Source organism: Barbus barbus, assembly GCF_936440315.1.
Source record: "Barbus barbus genome assembly, chromosome: 6".
NCBI lineage: Eukaryota > Metazoa > Chordata > Actinopteri > Cypriniformes > Cyprinidae > Barbus > Barbus barbus.
The window spans coordinates 24,219,358-24,235,526 of record NC_136734.1 but is presented as its reverse complement, the minus strand read 5'-3'; the positions used below and the strand labels follow the sequence as shown (position 1 = coordinate 24,235,526).

Below are 16,169 nucleotides of genomic sequence, written 5' to 3'. Positions count from 1 at the left end.
CTCAGTATTTACCTCAGGCCAGTCAGATACTGTCGCATAGAACAGCTATAGTCATACACGTTAGATTCTATCTACATTGAAAGACCAAATTCTACTTAAATGTGGAAATTTCTGTTTTTAGCAACATGGCAAGTATATTTCAATTAATTATATAAACAATAAACAAAAGACATGCAAGTATCTAAAACGTAACAGTATATTACATTCAAAGTATATTTTTCTTCTTTTCTTGCATTCCCTGGGAATCAAACCCATAATGTTGGCATTGTTAGCACTGTGCACCACTGTTTAATGCTCACCGGAAGGACTCACTCCAAGGGACAAAGGCAAAAAGTTACATTAAAGAGACATGGTAAACAGGCAGTACATAATGTGTCAAATTCTCTATTAAAATACACATTTTTCCAACTATCAGTGAAGATGGAAACATTAAAGTCCCCAGACAGAGGAAGAAGAAAAAACAACAACAACCTAATGCCACTAAACAGCCCATAAACTATTCTCTATAGCCTGCATTTACACAAATTAAAGGGATAGTTCACCTTCAGTTGCTGGTTCCATTGACCTCCACAGTATGAAAGAAAAAAAAAAAAAAAAAAAAAAAAAAAAAACACTATGCAAGTCAATGGGGACCAGCAACTGAAGGTGAACTATCCCTTTAAAGAAGACAATAGTCTAGTTTTAGCAGTTAAAACTACTTCACTTTAAAAACTTGTGGCAAGTAGAATATTATTTGTTGGAAATCATGTAAACATTCAGTAACAATTTGTAAGAAAAAATGATGAGGATGTCGAAGATCTAGATGAAGATGTTTATTGCAGCAAAGCAGTGACGAAGCACATGTAGTACCTTGGGTTCAACGGAGTCGGAATGAACACCGAACATCCTAAGCTCAAACCTTTTATACAGTTAGTTTACTACCCTTCATGTAAATGAAGTTGCACCTTTTGTAACAGCTGTATGTTATTAAGTTCTGACACCCCTTTGTCTGAGATGGTTCTTGGTGTCCCACACCTGCTCCCATTCTACAATCGGTCACCTTTTGCTCAGGATGTGATTCCAAATGGTCTAGAAACAACAAAACTGTTGACTTTCTTCTTTATAATAATTAAGCCATTTTGGGAAATGAGCATGATCAAACATATATTGCGGAGTGGAATCTAAGTCGGGGCAGACTATAGATTCTTACAAATTCCAATAACCTTATTTAGAAATGATAAGTAAATGATCTGATGCTACAATAATCAGTTCTGTTCTGACTAATGCAGCAGTATTCTGAAGCAGAAGTGATGCTGGGGAACTTAAACGGGAAGTATACCCAAAATTGAAAATTCTCAATTCATTCCATTTTTTATAGTATCTTGGATTTTTTGGAAGCTGATTGGGAAAGCAACACAATAGAGACAAGGAAATACAGCGCTGTATGTTTCAGACAGGTGGAGCTCTGTTCTACTTTATTGATTGGTCTGCACATTTCTCATCCACTACTGAGACAGTGATACAAACACTGGGTTTCAAAATCAGGGGACAAGTTACTTTTTTCAAGTCTTGATTCAGAACAGACCAGAAAAAATTTTAAGTCACCCTTGCAAAGCTGGACTGTAAAATAGACTGACGTGATGAGCAATTTTAATTTTCTTTAAGATTCAAGTTTCACCATTTTTTGTCAATGCCATTGTAAACACTTGACATCCCGTTAAAACAGGATGAATATAACATTGATGCTGAAAAATATAATAAAACAAAAAGAATGTGGAAAAAAAAAAATCCAAACATGAGCTCAACATTTTTTAGACTTCTGAAAAAAACAAAACCATCATATTAAAGGTGGTGTTATTCGAACAAAGCAGAAGCACATGAAATGGGGAAAAAGCCGGATCAAGAGATGCCTCCATTAGCTTTCATCACATTGAACTATTTCTGCGAGTAATTAAAACTGAGCTTATTCACTTTCAGACAGAGATATTCAGATCTCTGATCGAGTGCTGCTACTCGGCAGCAGCTAATATAAATGGTACCGATTTTATACCCTTAATCCATGTTAAAAAAAGGGTCAAATTTCCAAGAATCGAAAATGCAGATGGAGTAAGAGACTGAAACCTGAATATATCTGAAAGCGTTCCAGACCTCTGCATGACATTGAATAACTTAGATTACAGGTACAAATTACTAAGGAAAAAAAGTGCAACAATGGTGCAGAGATGTATCAAGTTTGGTACTTCCTCTTTTTATCTTTGTATTTTTGTTTTGTGGTCTAAGAGAATCACATGTTGATAGAACATACATGTTATACGCGCTCCTTTATGATTAGTAAAAGAGGATTTACAAGTATATTCTCGCCAAAAACAAATTAATCTTCAAAAAGCAAAAAGGTTACTGGGGAGGGGTGGCGGACCTTGAACAACCTCTAAGAAAAGCCCTGTAAGAACAGTTAGCAACCACAAAATAAAGACAACAACGTGTCAAACTGTCAGGCATTCAACCGCAGGACCAAACGCTCTGAACAGATCTGCAACAGGCCACTACTGAAGACTAGAACCAATTTGAAAAGAAAAAGAGAGAGAAACAAAAGAAACATTCATCTCATGTCTGAAGTGACCCAGACAAGCTCCTATACCAGAAAAGGCTCATGTCTTGTCCTCCTATAACAGTTGACGAATGATTGTGACTTCTTCCCTAAAGTAACAGGGCAGAGATCATCAACAGTGCTGCACAGACAGGGTCCGCATCTGGAGGGACAAAGACAATGGAGTCCTTTTTGCGTTTCATTTGGAGTAGTTTCGATTAGACCATTACTTTCAGATGCTGGAAGCTCAATGCTCTTCACCCGACTGACCACAAAAATCTCCACAGTGTCTTGTTGCACCCACCGATCCATCCAACTGGGATACATTTAAAAAGCAATGTTAAAATGCAGAAAAAAACAAGTTAAAGGAAAAACACTGCAAAATGTTACTATTTACAGACATTGATTTTTTCTTTTTTAAAGACAAAATAATCTTTACAGAAACAAATTTTCAGCAAACAAGTCTCTTTACAAGTTCTTCATCCTTTTGACGTTCACGTCTCTATTCACTTGGGATTTGTCTAGTTCTCATCCCCATTTGAAGAGAGAAAAAAAAAACAAAAAACAAAAAAAAACATTGGATTTAATCCTGAAAATCAGTGGCTCTCTGCAATGCTCTCTCTGACCACCAATGGGCACCAAAGTAGCACCAAACATTCGTCCTCCTTCCCAGCAGAATCTCACTCTCAAATGGCAGTAAGTGGGATTCATAAAGACAGCGAAAGAAGGGCGATGGTGAACAGGAGTGGGGCGTGGACGCTTGTGTAGGAGAGGGAGGCGATCACCTGCCTCAGTCGTCACTGTCCGAGAGGGTCTCGTATTGCTCTGACAGTAGCGGTGGCTCTCTCTCCCATGCACGCGTTGAGGCCACAGGGCCAGAGGCACCACCCTGTGGCTGCTGCTGTGACTGCATGGAGGGAGATGGGCAGGCCATGGAGGTGGGAGGGGTACTACTGAGCATGCGCATTGTCAAGGGGTTATAGGGGAACTGCATGGAACCTGAAGCAGGGTGAAAGAGAGAAACAATCGTTTTAATTTTCAACATTTTACCAATAAAACAATTTCATCTAACAATACACAAGTCGCTCACCTGTGGACGACGGCCGGTCCTCCCAAGCCCAGGTGGGAGCCTGTCTGTGGTAATCGCCCTCCGAATGAACGGAGGACACAGAAGAGGGCCGCTCTCCAGCAGAGTACGCCTGGCCTAGGTTAGGAGACTTCGATTTCTTGCTGCTAGCTTTGCTCTGAAGCTTCTGCTTTCCTGCTATGAAAGCAGAAAGATTAACAAGGATGTCAGCAGTGAGGTTTATGTCCTAGACACAGATTTGGTCTGGTCTTGAATGAAAACATTCAGAATAGATGTTTCACAATATTTTTGGCATTTACAATAACCGTGACATTTAAAAAATAAAATTTTGATTGCTGAACCTGAACCACTGATGTCACATGGATCTTTTTTTTAATGTCTTTACTGTTTTTGGGCCTTGAATGTGTCAGTTCCATTGCTGTCTATGCACTAGCTCGAGCTCTCGGATTTCATAAAAAATATCATAATTTGTGTTCCAATACTCTTTTTTGTGGCCAAACCACAAAGCAATCTGTAGAAAGTTAAAAATTCATTGGTATGTGTTTTTCTGTTTTAGGGATTGATTGATGTGAATATACAGTATGAACCTGTGTTAGGGGATGGGCTGGCCTCCTGTCGGCCGTCTGAAATACTGCTCATGCTGCCTGAGCTGTTTCCTGTCCCCAGCTGCGCTTGCGGCTCCTCCTGCTTCTCCTCCATGTTCCCCATCAGAGCCTTCCTGATGATGTCCTCCAGACCCAGATTACTGGCTGGATCACTAAACGAGTGGTTTCTAGGGTTTACACTGCCTGTAAAACAAACATATATGCACATATTGGAACCACTGAAAACCAATTTAAGTGTTTAACCTATAACATAAACGCAAACAAATGAAAATACATCAAATGATGCAAGTGCTTATTTTTTTTATGGTGAAATTAATCATACTGATGATGTTGTGAAACTCACTTGACGATGTTACTGCTGGGAGATTGAAGATCTCTGTGCCTGGCTGAGCATTACCTGTTGAGATAAGGAGCAAATGGGAGTAAGAATTGGGTGCTAATCAAGTGGCAACTGTCTAAATATAAGACATTAGTGTATACTTCACTGCATATTAGACATGCAGTGAAGTAAATTTCCTTGAATGAGCTTGAATGTGTTTCTGAGAAAACAGGCTTGGCGTTGTCACTCACCGACTTCTGCTTTCCGGAAGATCTCCTGCTTTTTGGACATAACCATAGGAGACGTGCTTTCCAGTTTGGTGAAGAATGAGGGCAGGTAACTGCTGCTGCCTGGTGACCGCGAGTCAGTCCTGACACAAAAGAAAGGTCTATGGTCACACAATGCGTATGGAATTGGATATTTGAGTAGCCCAAAATAACAAAGACCATAAACAGACAACAGAGGATTCAGGCATACAGGCAGTCCATGTTGTATTTAAACTATTTTATTACAACATTTTCATTTTCTTTGTAGTATTTTTTCTTCTTCATTCTAAACAAAAGCATAAAAATGACAATTAAAAAAAAAAAAAAAGATTGTCGGTTTAAAAAAAAAAATAATTAATTGTGGCCTCTACTTCAAAGTATGAATTTCTACCTCTGTTCAGGGAGATCCTGCTCTCGTCTCTGACCCTGCACTACAGTGGCTTCCTGTTTATCCAACCCAGAATAACCCTGAGGAGGAGAGATCGGCTCATAGTTTTCTGGTCCTCGTCCTCGATCAGGAGACCTACCTGGCCTACGAGAGACAGATGGATAAGAGGCTGCTGCTGCATCTCATGCATTTTGGAAGGATTTGCGTATGTGACCAAAGGTTCTCAGATAAGGTTTCACAGATTACTTAAAAAGGCTGTAAGCAATTAGTCATTCTATAACTTCAGCCAGATGTAGCCAATAAACTCTTTATTTTTTCAAAACCTGCCTGCCTTTCAAGACACTGATGCATCAATGACATTGTCGTATTTAGAGATGGGGCAAAAGAGAGTATTGTCACAATTGTACAGCTAAAATGTCAATGATCCGATTTAACTAATATGCTCTCAGCTTCTACTTCACATAAAGGCTTGTGAATGCCATTCCTGTAAATGAGCAAAAACTATTGAAAAAATCTAACTTTGGCCAAAACAATTTAATTTTTATTTTTTGGAAGATTACAGAGCCTTTAGCTATCACAGAAGCATGCATTTAAGGGCACCTCATTTTTAAGTTAACCTTTACAGTCATTGTGTTTTCAATAGAGACTGTTTGTTGGGTGTGCCCATATACAAATATTCACATACATTATCATTCAAAAGCTCGGGGTAGAGCAAGGCTATTGTAAAATTTTTTTTAAAAGATGTCTCTGCTCACCAAGACTGAGCAAAATGTTTGGAGGTGTACTTATACACTGTGTGTTTGTGTTCATATGTACCTGGCTCTTGGTTTATCGGAGGAGTTCTCGGGAGATACTCTGCTTGGTGGTCTCTGGTGGTGTGCAGTAGGAGCTGGGTTTTCTGGGCTATAGCGGTTAGGGGGTTTAACTCGACCTACAACACCTCCCACACCAGAGGTCTGGAAAGTGGAGGAGTGCGAGGAGGAGGATGACGAGGAAGGCAGCGAGCTGGATGATGGGGGAGGATCTTGGCTCTTGGCAAAATCTTGCGTAATGATATGCTGCAAGAAAAAGAGAAAAAGTGAGGGCAATGACAGAGGAGTGACGTGACAAAGCATCGAGAGTATGAGTGTGACTTACTGAAATATGGTCAGCGAGGGTCATGATGCGGTGTGTTTTCGGGACAGGACCATAACTGTCTGCTTGTGAGGAGGGGGGCTGTTGAGGTGCAGAAGGTCCTGAATCACCTGACTGTCTGAACCGGTTAATGTCAAACCTTAGCCCTACGCAACAAAAGATCAGAGCAGACAGGAGCTAAGCATTTTTGTGTCATGAAATTCTAGTCACAATGGGAAAAAATCTTAATGGTTCTAATTTAAGATTAATTTTCAAAATAATATATTTTTCCCCCCTTTTTTTGGTGAAACAACCTGGATGTATTTCTGAAATATTTAACAAGATTCACCCCATCTTCACAGAATAGACATTCAAGTTCCTGGCTGTTGCACCAGGGATTTGAAGTCTCACCTGAGCTCTTTTCAGATTGGAAAGGTCCATCGTTCTTCTCTTCTCTTAGGGCTGGAGAATTAGCTGGACTGATCACCTCAATTCCACCCTGAGCATCATAACGACTGGATGACACTGAACGACATATAGACATGATGTTACAGCCTTGTAAATAAATAAAATTGGTTTGTTAGTAAGAGAAGGTGATCCATCTACACCTTGAGCATACTGTCTTCAACTTGCATCCAAATAAACACTTGCTAATGTGTACATATGTGGCTTTTGATGCTTTACTGTTCAATTTGAAGACATGTCATTGTTACAAATAAATCCATCTGTTAATAACTATGTGAATATTTAAAGCTTAAACGTGTATCATGGCATCGCCATGCAATGTGGCAAAAAAAAGAGAAAAGATTACACAGAAGTTGGCATCGAAACAACCTTCTAGCAGCCTTTACAGTAGGTCACTTAGGAAAGCGAGCGAATTTCATTCCTGTGGTAAGAACTACACAATTTAATGGAATTACCCTGTCAAATCTGAGGTCAGAAGTTTGTGACTGCTATTAGTCTCCACTCCAGCTGGGTCACAGGTTGTGCTGTCGAGGTTTCCTAAGACTATTAGGTCTCATGTCCTCAATGGCACTGGCCATCCTATTAGGTGTCCTGTTAATGCCCACTGTTAGTAAATCCTTAAGTATATGCCTCGACTTTGTCTTTTAAGTTGTTTAACTTCTTGAATCATCTTTTTTGCCTCTGAGCAAGATATAAAAGATGCTTGTGGCACTATGACCAACTTGCACAAATCCAGCATATGGTGAAACTGGGGCAATGACTTCCTGTTTGCTGTGCAGAGTTGCATTTACACCATTCAAAAGTTTGTATTCAGTAAGATTTTTCTTTCTGAAAATAAGTTAATACTTCTATTCAGCAAGGATGCACTAAATTAATCAAAAGTGACTAAAGACATTTGTTACAAAAGATTTCTATAAATACATATAATATATTTCACAATATTACTGTATTACTGATCAAAATTTTTTCGCCTTTATGAGCATAAGTTATTTCTTTTAAAGAGTCTCCAAACCTTTGAACTGTAGTGAACTTATGGACTCGAAGTCATGAACTGTACAGAGTTATGCAACCTTGGTTAATAAACTAATCATAATTTGTATTACTCAACATAAATAATAATAATAAACACCGTTTATATGATGACACTCACTGCTGCTGGAGGAGTCAGAGCTCTGTGAGCCTCTCTCACGGGGGTCCTTATCTGGGGCAATCTGGCGCGTGATGATGACATCAATAAAGTTTGCAGCAGTTATGGTGGTCTTCCCATGTGTGCGGAGCTCCTCCTCCATGCGTGATTTGGTGGGTGGGGCTTTTTCTTTGCTCCCTGCAGCTCCTCCACCCTCTGCATACACAGGATGGGAAGGTTTCCCACTAGGAAGTGACACATCCCCATATGGTGACTGCATGGAACGGCGCTCCACCTCTTGCGACTCCTGTGCTGCCCATCGTGATGTCATCACATCATCATCCCGGGAGCTACTGTTATTATGCTTGCCCTCCTTGACTTTCGCAACATCCATCTGTGGGGCAGAGGCAGCAGCGTCCACTAGGGCGGCAAGGGCATCAGCTGCATTGCTGTATCGGCTGGCTTGAGCTGCAGCTGCTTGTGAGGGCATTTGCCTGGACAACCAAAACAGTCAGAAGTTTAATTGCGCAAAACTAATTGCCTTTCCGGCAATGAAACTAAGTAAGTAAATAATTAAATTAATTAGCACGATAATATCATGTATCGCAATCTCACAGGTTGACAATAGGACGATATGATAATTAAGCATATCGCCCAACACTAGGAATGATCACTTTATGATTAACAGATTTAACTTGAAGCTTTTATTTCACACATGTAAACATTGATTTACACACATACATACAAATCAAGAAATATGGTAAACAGAAGGTCAACTGTACTTGCTTGAGGTATTATAATTATAATATACCAGTGAGGTATTATAATTCAAGCAATTTAAAAATGTCTTCATTTTTTATCCTCACAAGTTGTTTTTTTGGTTTGGAACAATTTGAAAGGTGAAAGTTTTTTTTTCGGGTGAATTATCCCTTTAAAAACCACAAAAAATGAATAGATTAAAAACAAAATATAGATAAAAATAAATATTGTTTATAAGTTAATATAATACAAATAAAGTTAATGTGTGCATTTAGTAATGCTAAAACAACTAATTATCATCAATAAAAAACTAATGAAGTATTAGACTGCTGTCATAAATAGTGGATTGCTCACATGAGTGGTGTAATGACGCTCTTGGAGTTGGTGCCCTGGAAGATGCTTGGCCGCTGTTGAAGGACGCCCTCCTGTGGTCTCACAGAGGGTGAAGTGGAACGCAGATAACTGCGGCTGCCTGGTCGGCCAGGTTGCTCAGAACCTGCAAAATAAACAGTGACACATCCTGAGAAAATTGGCAGAATACATCAGTTTGTTATAGACTGAGAAGAACAGACCATTACTGGAGACGTAATTTCCTTCTGTGTGTCAATTAGCCTTACCTCCACGCATATATTCTACCGCTGCACGTTCCCGTTCTCTCTGATCTCTTTCTCGCTCCCTTTCCCTGTCGCGTTCCTTCTCTCTCTGACTCTCTCTCTCCCTCTCCACAATCGCTGCAGTGGCACTATGATGGGCAGGATGACCTGTGGGGAGTGAAAAAGAGAAAACACACAAAAACAAAAAGTGGGGTTACAACCAAAACAGCCCTTTACATTTGCTGCACTTTGACAGGGCCAGCTGTGTTGCTGTTAGGAATAGCAGACAGAGTCATGATAACAGTGATGTGTAATTACTGTACAGATATACAAATGTACATGAACAACACAGGCATTAATCCATTAACCAAGGCATTCTCTTTAATGCACGTTAGCATGTATTATTACCCCTTTTCCACTGAAATGGTGCTGGTTCACATGGGTGGCGGGAACTGCAAAGCTCTCAAAGACAAACAATGACGTAACTAAAATATATAACTACAAAACCTGCCCACAAACAAACATGCTGCACCTCTGTCTTTGTTTACAAGTCTTTCAAGAACAGTAGTGTTTTCACACAGTCTTATTTTCTGTGTTTTATGCAATCTGCTTTTGTCGCAACAGTCAGAGGTTACAACAAATAAAATTCTAACCAATCAATGGACACAGTATTTGTAAATAATATCATTGTGTTACATGCAACACAACATATAATGGGACGTCCGTGAACTGTGCATCACTGCATCAGGTTTTTCAATGTTAGAGTCAAGCCATCTAGTTTTGTTGCATGCCAGCTTTGCCAGATGGAGAAACCTAAACTGAAAACTGATATAATCCTTCCCTTAAAGATGCATTCCATTCAGAGATTTGGTACCAATTAAAAATTTTATTCATTATGAAATGAATTGTTTGTTTTCTGTGGTGAAAGCAGTGGTGTAGTCTACGTGATACACAGGTATACGGCGTATACCCACTAGCAAAGGTCAAGAATTTCCATATACCCACTTAAAAAAAGCGCAAAATCTTTGTGACAGAACTTTCACACGTTCATTCATAAATTCACCCCATCTGTTTTGTGATCGAAGCACTGACTTTATATATATAAAAAAAAAATAAAAATCACACTGTTTCTGTTGATGACCAGTGCTGTTGCACAACTCTTTCATTTCAACTGACTTCAAGTAAGAAAAGCATTTTTTGCAGTGAGACACTCTTAAATGAGCATTGAAAATTGCCAGCTGATAAAACCTGTGTTCCAGGGACCATATTCAGCTGTCAGTTACATGTAGATGCACACTGTACACATTAGGTGCTTATAGGGTGTCGCTTTGGGATGGATGGGTGAGGGAGCAAAAAAACAAACAAAAAAACAGTATGCTCACTACAAAAAACTAAACTACAGCACTGGGTGAAAGCGCCAACAAAAGTGGTTTGTGCACCAGCACAATAGCAGTTGAAAATGGGCACAAAGCAAAATATCAATTTAAACTCGAATTATTCTTAAAAGACAACAGATATTTGTATGTACTGTATGCATTCCTTTACAAGATTCAAACCACACAACACATAGAATGATGCTAAAAAGATCAGTACAGAACTGGTGTTGTAGTATAACACTGACACAGGAGCCATGAAACAATGAACGCAATTCACATGAAGTCATAATTCACCCGTCGGTTTGAGTAGATGTTTAGACAGTCAAGGTCTACTCACCTCCAGACCACCTGCACTCCCAAGACAAACTTTAAATATGACACTACTTAGGCCAAGGTCAATGTCTGCTTTCACCCCAATATGATGTTTGAGATGCACACATAAGCGGGTGGTGAAGGCAGGTTCTCAAGGGAGGGCAACAGAAAGGGCTAGGAAAGTACTTGCAGAAAATGGGGGGTTTGGCAATTCAGTTGCTTTTAAGATTTGGACTAATATCCTACATGTACATACATCTTAAGCAACAATCTCACTCAGACAGAAAACTCTCTTCATTCTTTATAACTGTTAATATGCTCAATCTAATCCCTCAAAACAGTACTTTGTCTGTCACCACATACAGATTTCAGCAGGAAGCCTGCTAAGTCCATAAACTGATCTGAACAGATTGTGCATTTTCTTGATTGATTAATTAAATTAATTAATTGTTTGTGAATTTTGCTAGTAGCCAGTGAAAACAAAGAACAAAGTCGAGGTCTTCAGAGTCACATTTGGATATGAAATATGAGACTTGAGCAGGTTTGGGTATAACGCATTGATGAGTGCCTTAGCCATGGGATGTGTGTGCTATTAGTAGCCTATGTTCCCAGGTAATTTTAAATAAATGTCCTGGAGATTTGTGCATTGACATGTAAATTTCCTCATCATTTGATGTGTAACAAAGTTAATAAATGGTTTATTTACTTGGATTTGCAGAAAAACAATGCACTGTTGCCTACATAAAGCAATAAAAATTGAACCATAACTGTACATGTGTGTGTTAAAGGCTATATTATTTGGCAACATATCTTTTAAGTAAACGTTGAGAAGAAGGACTGGAGAAAGAATTTAATCTACAAATAAGGCAAGATGATGGGCCTGCTTTTAAATCTACACATGCCGTGGGGATTCTAATTTGTCGTCTCTGATTTTGGTCTTGGGACATTGCTGCTTTTTGCATTCAGCTTCAAAAAATGTCCACCGGATCAGTCGAGTCAAGTTATGCACTTCTGGTTCAGCTAGGAAGTGATTTGGGTCGGGTAAAGAAAACCTCTAGTATAAAGACATGTTGTTTTTTGTATCATTACACAATCAGATCAGACTAGTTCATAAATCAGGTGAAATGTACTTCCTTTTGCCATGATGCTGTAGATTTAGTAGCAGCGCATTTCCACTATAGCGGTGCAGAAAACAGCTGTAGTTAGTTTTAGGTGGAAGAAAGAGCCTCGATAAAAACAGCAAAACTGATCTCAGAGCAGCAGCGAAGGGCGAGTTTATAAAGCACCACCACCAGGACTGGAAGGGGAAGTTCAGGTGTTGGATAGGAGAGGAGGGGTGGGATCCTCACCTGGAGATATGGAGGCAGGGTTGAATGCCCTATGAGGGAAAGGGGTCTGAGATCCAGGGATGTAGGTGATGCGGTCCAAGGAGGGGGAACCTGTCCCCCCAGGGTGAGGTAACAGGATGGTAGGTGGCATCTGGGCTAGATCAATTATTCCTTTTACAGACAGAAGCAAAGGGCCAGAGGGTGAGCATCCACAACCAATCAGCTTCAACTTTAAAGAGCCAACACCCTCGACTGATCTTCTAGAAACATCTAATGGCTAACAGACTAGGAAAAGAATTTAAAAATTTGTAGTTCATTAACTATCTCATCAAGCGTTCAATTATAAAAAATAATATAACAGGGCTGAAAGCTGGTTTCCACTAAGCAAAGCAAATTAGAACTAGAAATATGAAGCAGTGTGGATTGGAGCTGTAGACAGCAGGACCTGCTAAAGGTCTGAGGTCAAACTCCTTCAGATCGAAACTGCAGTATTACTATGACTTAGGGGTGTGCGATATGATTTTTGATAAAAATGTCTCCACGATCTGCTTTTGAAGGAATATCGTAGTATCGTGCCACAGCGCACATTCTGTCAGTTGCAGTTCTGGCGCCTTCGTCTCTATATACTGTACGCGACATGCATTCACATCAGTGTTAACTCAGCGGTAGAGTTACTCTCACGGGACACTGCACTTATTCGCAATCACAAAAGTACATTATTTGTGTGTGTTTTAAAGCTTTGCCGGTTAAAGGTTTCATTCACGTGCTAGTCTGATCGGAAGCGCGCAAACTAAAAAGCCTGTCTAACAGCGCCTGATTACTCAACTAAGTTACACAAGGTTTACATATAGACTGAGTTGGTTATTTCTAAAATGAAATTAAACAGTTGAGAGAAAAACGCATTCGTGACTGTATATTAGATGCGCGCAGGTCTTAAAGAGAAAGTACTAAACATGTTGCCGACTGTCATTAAATGGATAGTTCACCCTAAAATTTAATTTCTGTCATAATTTACTCACTCACGTTGTCCCAAACCTGTATTAATTTTTCTCTTGTGCTGAACACAAAAGAAGATATTTTGAAGAACGTGGTAACCAAACAGTTACTGGTCCACATTGAATTTGATAGCAGGAAAAAAATACTATGGTAGTCACTGTGGACCGGCAACTGTTTGGTTTTCCACGTTCTTCAAAATAGCATTTATGTTCAGCAGAAGAAAGAAACTCATTCAGGTTTAAAACTAATTTTGAGTGAGTAAATGATGGTATAAAAATAAAACACTACGACAGAATTGACAGACAGATGACAATTTTTATTCTTTAATGTTAAAACAACAAAATGCCAAGAGAAAAAAAATGATACAGTTGCTTTAATAGGAATCAATCTATATAGTTTTTTATTTTTATATTTGTTCATTCAATTTCTTGAATGCTCCTGCTGAATATCCCTATTGTACCTGAAAATAAAGCACTGTTTGTTTTATTTGTATATTATGTGTATTTGTAATGTGTATCTTTGTTCTTATTTTTAATAACAAAGATAAAATAATGACAAAGATTTTTATCGTCGCCCACTTTGGCCTAAATATCCACCATTCTTTTTATATTTTGTTATCTTGAAAGGCTTTTTCTTCATAACAGGGAAATTATATTGGCTGCACTGCTCAGACAAAATAGTAAAACCATGACAAAGAATCGTGATAAAATCGTGAACTTATATTTTTTGCCATATCACCCACTCCTACTATGAATCTTTTTTTTTTTTTTTTTTAAATCCAGGTCAACTTTTAACAGTTGACCTTGTTCCTGTCGATGTTAGTGAACATACATAACTAGAAAAAAAATAAAAAGTGGGCATCTTAACAGATAGTTCTAGTGGACATCTAGGGAACAGCCCCTGCCCTGAATTTAACAGTTGTTTTCAACTCAAATTTCACGTCCAATTAGAATTGGCTTGAGGGTCATTTGCTTCTGATGGTCTGGAAAAGGTTGCCACTAGTTCACACAACCACAATGTCTATAGACTACATTCTTCCTTCGATACTTTCGTTCACTTTCACACACACACACACACACACACACACACACACACACACACACACACACACACACACACACACACACACACACACACACACACACACACACACACACACACAGCCCTTACCTCTAGCTGGTGGGTATGGGATGGCAATGGATGGTTCCCGTGGTGACAGTCCCCTCGTGACATCACCTCGTATGCCATGCATCTGTTGCGAGGTGATGTAATCGTTCAGAATGGTTTGCCGAGTGTTTTCCATGGTGTACAGCTGGTACGTATTGGGGTAACCGGTCGGCGACGGTTGCCGAGGGAACATGTACGCTGCTGAGAAGAAAAGAGGACAACAAGGATGAGAGGTGAAAAGACTTGACGTGTCTTGACGTCAATGGTGCGGATTTGCCACAGTAGTGGAGAGTTGAGCAGTAAATGCTATTATCTAATGCATGAGAGCAGGTTGAAAAACCAAAACATGATGTTTACTAATGAGATAGGAATAGTGCTTTTAAGAGAGAACCATTACTCAGAACAATCAATTAATTTTGTGTGTGACGCATGAAAACTGTTTCCCTGCATGCCTGTTTGTAGGAAGCATGGTTTCAGAACAGAACTAACTCATAATTCACTAATTTTCCATTCCTCTGCAAAGCGTAATCACAACTCGTGTCCTCTGGGCCCAATTAAGTAACGTATCAACGGATCAGATTTTTAAACAGCTACCGTTTTCTTTCTGTTCTAATATAGTTAAAAAAAGACAATGTTCTGTAAAGAAACTTAAAACAGACTGTTCTATAACAAACTTTTTAAAATCAGCAAGAAATATAAATTTATCCTAGCTATTTTGTAAAAACATTTTATTGATCTTATTGTCAATGATTCATCCACAAGCTTCTTTTTTTTAGTTTTTTTTTAAAACTTTTTTGGACCTTAATTTTTAATTGAAATGCCACAACTAGCTCTTCCATTAAAATAATGATTCTCCAAATATTTTGTTCACTCTTGCCCCTTTTTAATTGACTGCAAGATGGATAGAACTAAGCTCTGTTCCACATTTTTTCTTTTTTAATAATCTATTTCAATTAAATGTGTCAAAATTTTTATCAAAAAAAAAAAGAAAAAGTTTTATCTTCTTTAACACTTTCTTAAAAAAAGAAAATAAAAAAGTTCTTAAAACGTTTTGAAGCATCCTAAAAAGATTTGAAGCATCTTAAAGATAGCGTCACATTTGTCTTAAATCCTAAAAGATAAGATGTTTAATTAATTTTGGGTTGTTTCAACAGAAAGCATGACAATATATATTACTACTACAATTGTTTTCAAAATGTTAAATACTTTTATAATCACCTGTGATTTCATTCTAAAGAATAAAGTTTAAAAATATTTGTTTGTTTGTTTGTTTTTTAAAGAACTACATTATTATTAACTTAATTAATCCTAAAAACCCATTTTGTTTTTAAGAAGATTTTCATGAATCTGCTACCTGGAAAGATTCCATAATGCCTTAAGTTACCTGGGTCCAGGTGTCTGTGGTGAAAAGCGAGGCTGGCGTCCAGGTGTGGTGGCAGGTGAGTCCGGTACACCTCTCCAGGTACCACAGGTCTATGGTGGGGGTCAAACGGGCTGTGAGAAGCAAGAGGTTCACCCCCAGACACAGGCGACTTAGCAGGAACACTGTCCCTCTGGGTTGGAGTCAGTGTGCTCTTCCTCTCATGAGAAGCTGGTTTACCTGATGTTATATTTCCTATTTGAGGGGGAAAAAAAAATCAGTACAATGACCGGCACAACTGACGGCTAGATGTAAGCTAAGGATCAGTTTTTAATTGTTATAA

The 16,169-nt window shown here is 38.8% G+C and overlaps 1 protein-coding gene across 10 annotated transcripts in view; it reads right to left on the bottom strand.

Annotated features, from left to right (window-relative positions):
• Positions 1–798: 798 nt before the first annotated feature.
• Positions 799–16,169, bottom strand: part of LOC306870873 (nuclear receptor corepressor 1-like) — a 99,515-nt gene continuing 84,144 nt past the window's right edge. For 2 of the 10 annotated variants that reach the window (XM_079418344.1, XM_079418349.1), the window contains exons 34-48: positions 15,851–16,081; positions 14,470–14,667; positions 12,325–12,474; positions 9,312–9,455; positions 9,049–9,190; positions 7,939–8,429; positions 6,756–6,869; positions 6,369–6,511; positions 6,048–6,289; positions 5,235–5,375; positions 4,829–4,947; positions 4,602–4,655; positions 4,241–4,441; positions 3,657–3,830; positions 799–3,565 (exon numbers count right to left, since the gene is read on the bottom strand). In XM_079418344.1, coding sequence (XP_079274470.1) covers positions 3,357–3,565; positions 3,657–3,830; positions 4,241–4,441; positions 4,602–4,655; positions 4,829–4,947; positions 5,235–5,375; positions 6,048–6,289; positions 6,369–6,511; positions 6,756–6,869; positions 7,939–8,429; positions 9,049–9,190; positions 9,312–9,455; positions 12,325–12,474; positions 14,470–14,667; positions 15,851–16,081 — 2,753 coding nt within the window. In that variant the 3' untranslated portion in view covers positions 799–3,356. The remainder of the gene's footprint in view (positions 3,566–3,656; positions 3,831–4,240; positions 4,442–4,601; positions 4,656–4,828; positions 4,948–5,234; positions 5,376–6,047; positions 6,290–6,368; positions 6,512–6,755; positions 6,870–7,938; positions 8,430–9,048; positions 9,191–9,311; positions 9,456–12,324; positions 12,475–14,469; positions 14,668–15,850; positions 16,082–16,169) is intronic. The other 8 variants (XM_079418347.1, XM_079418350.1, XM_079418346.1 and 5 more) reach the window with 7 other exon arrangements.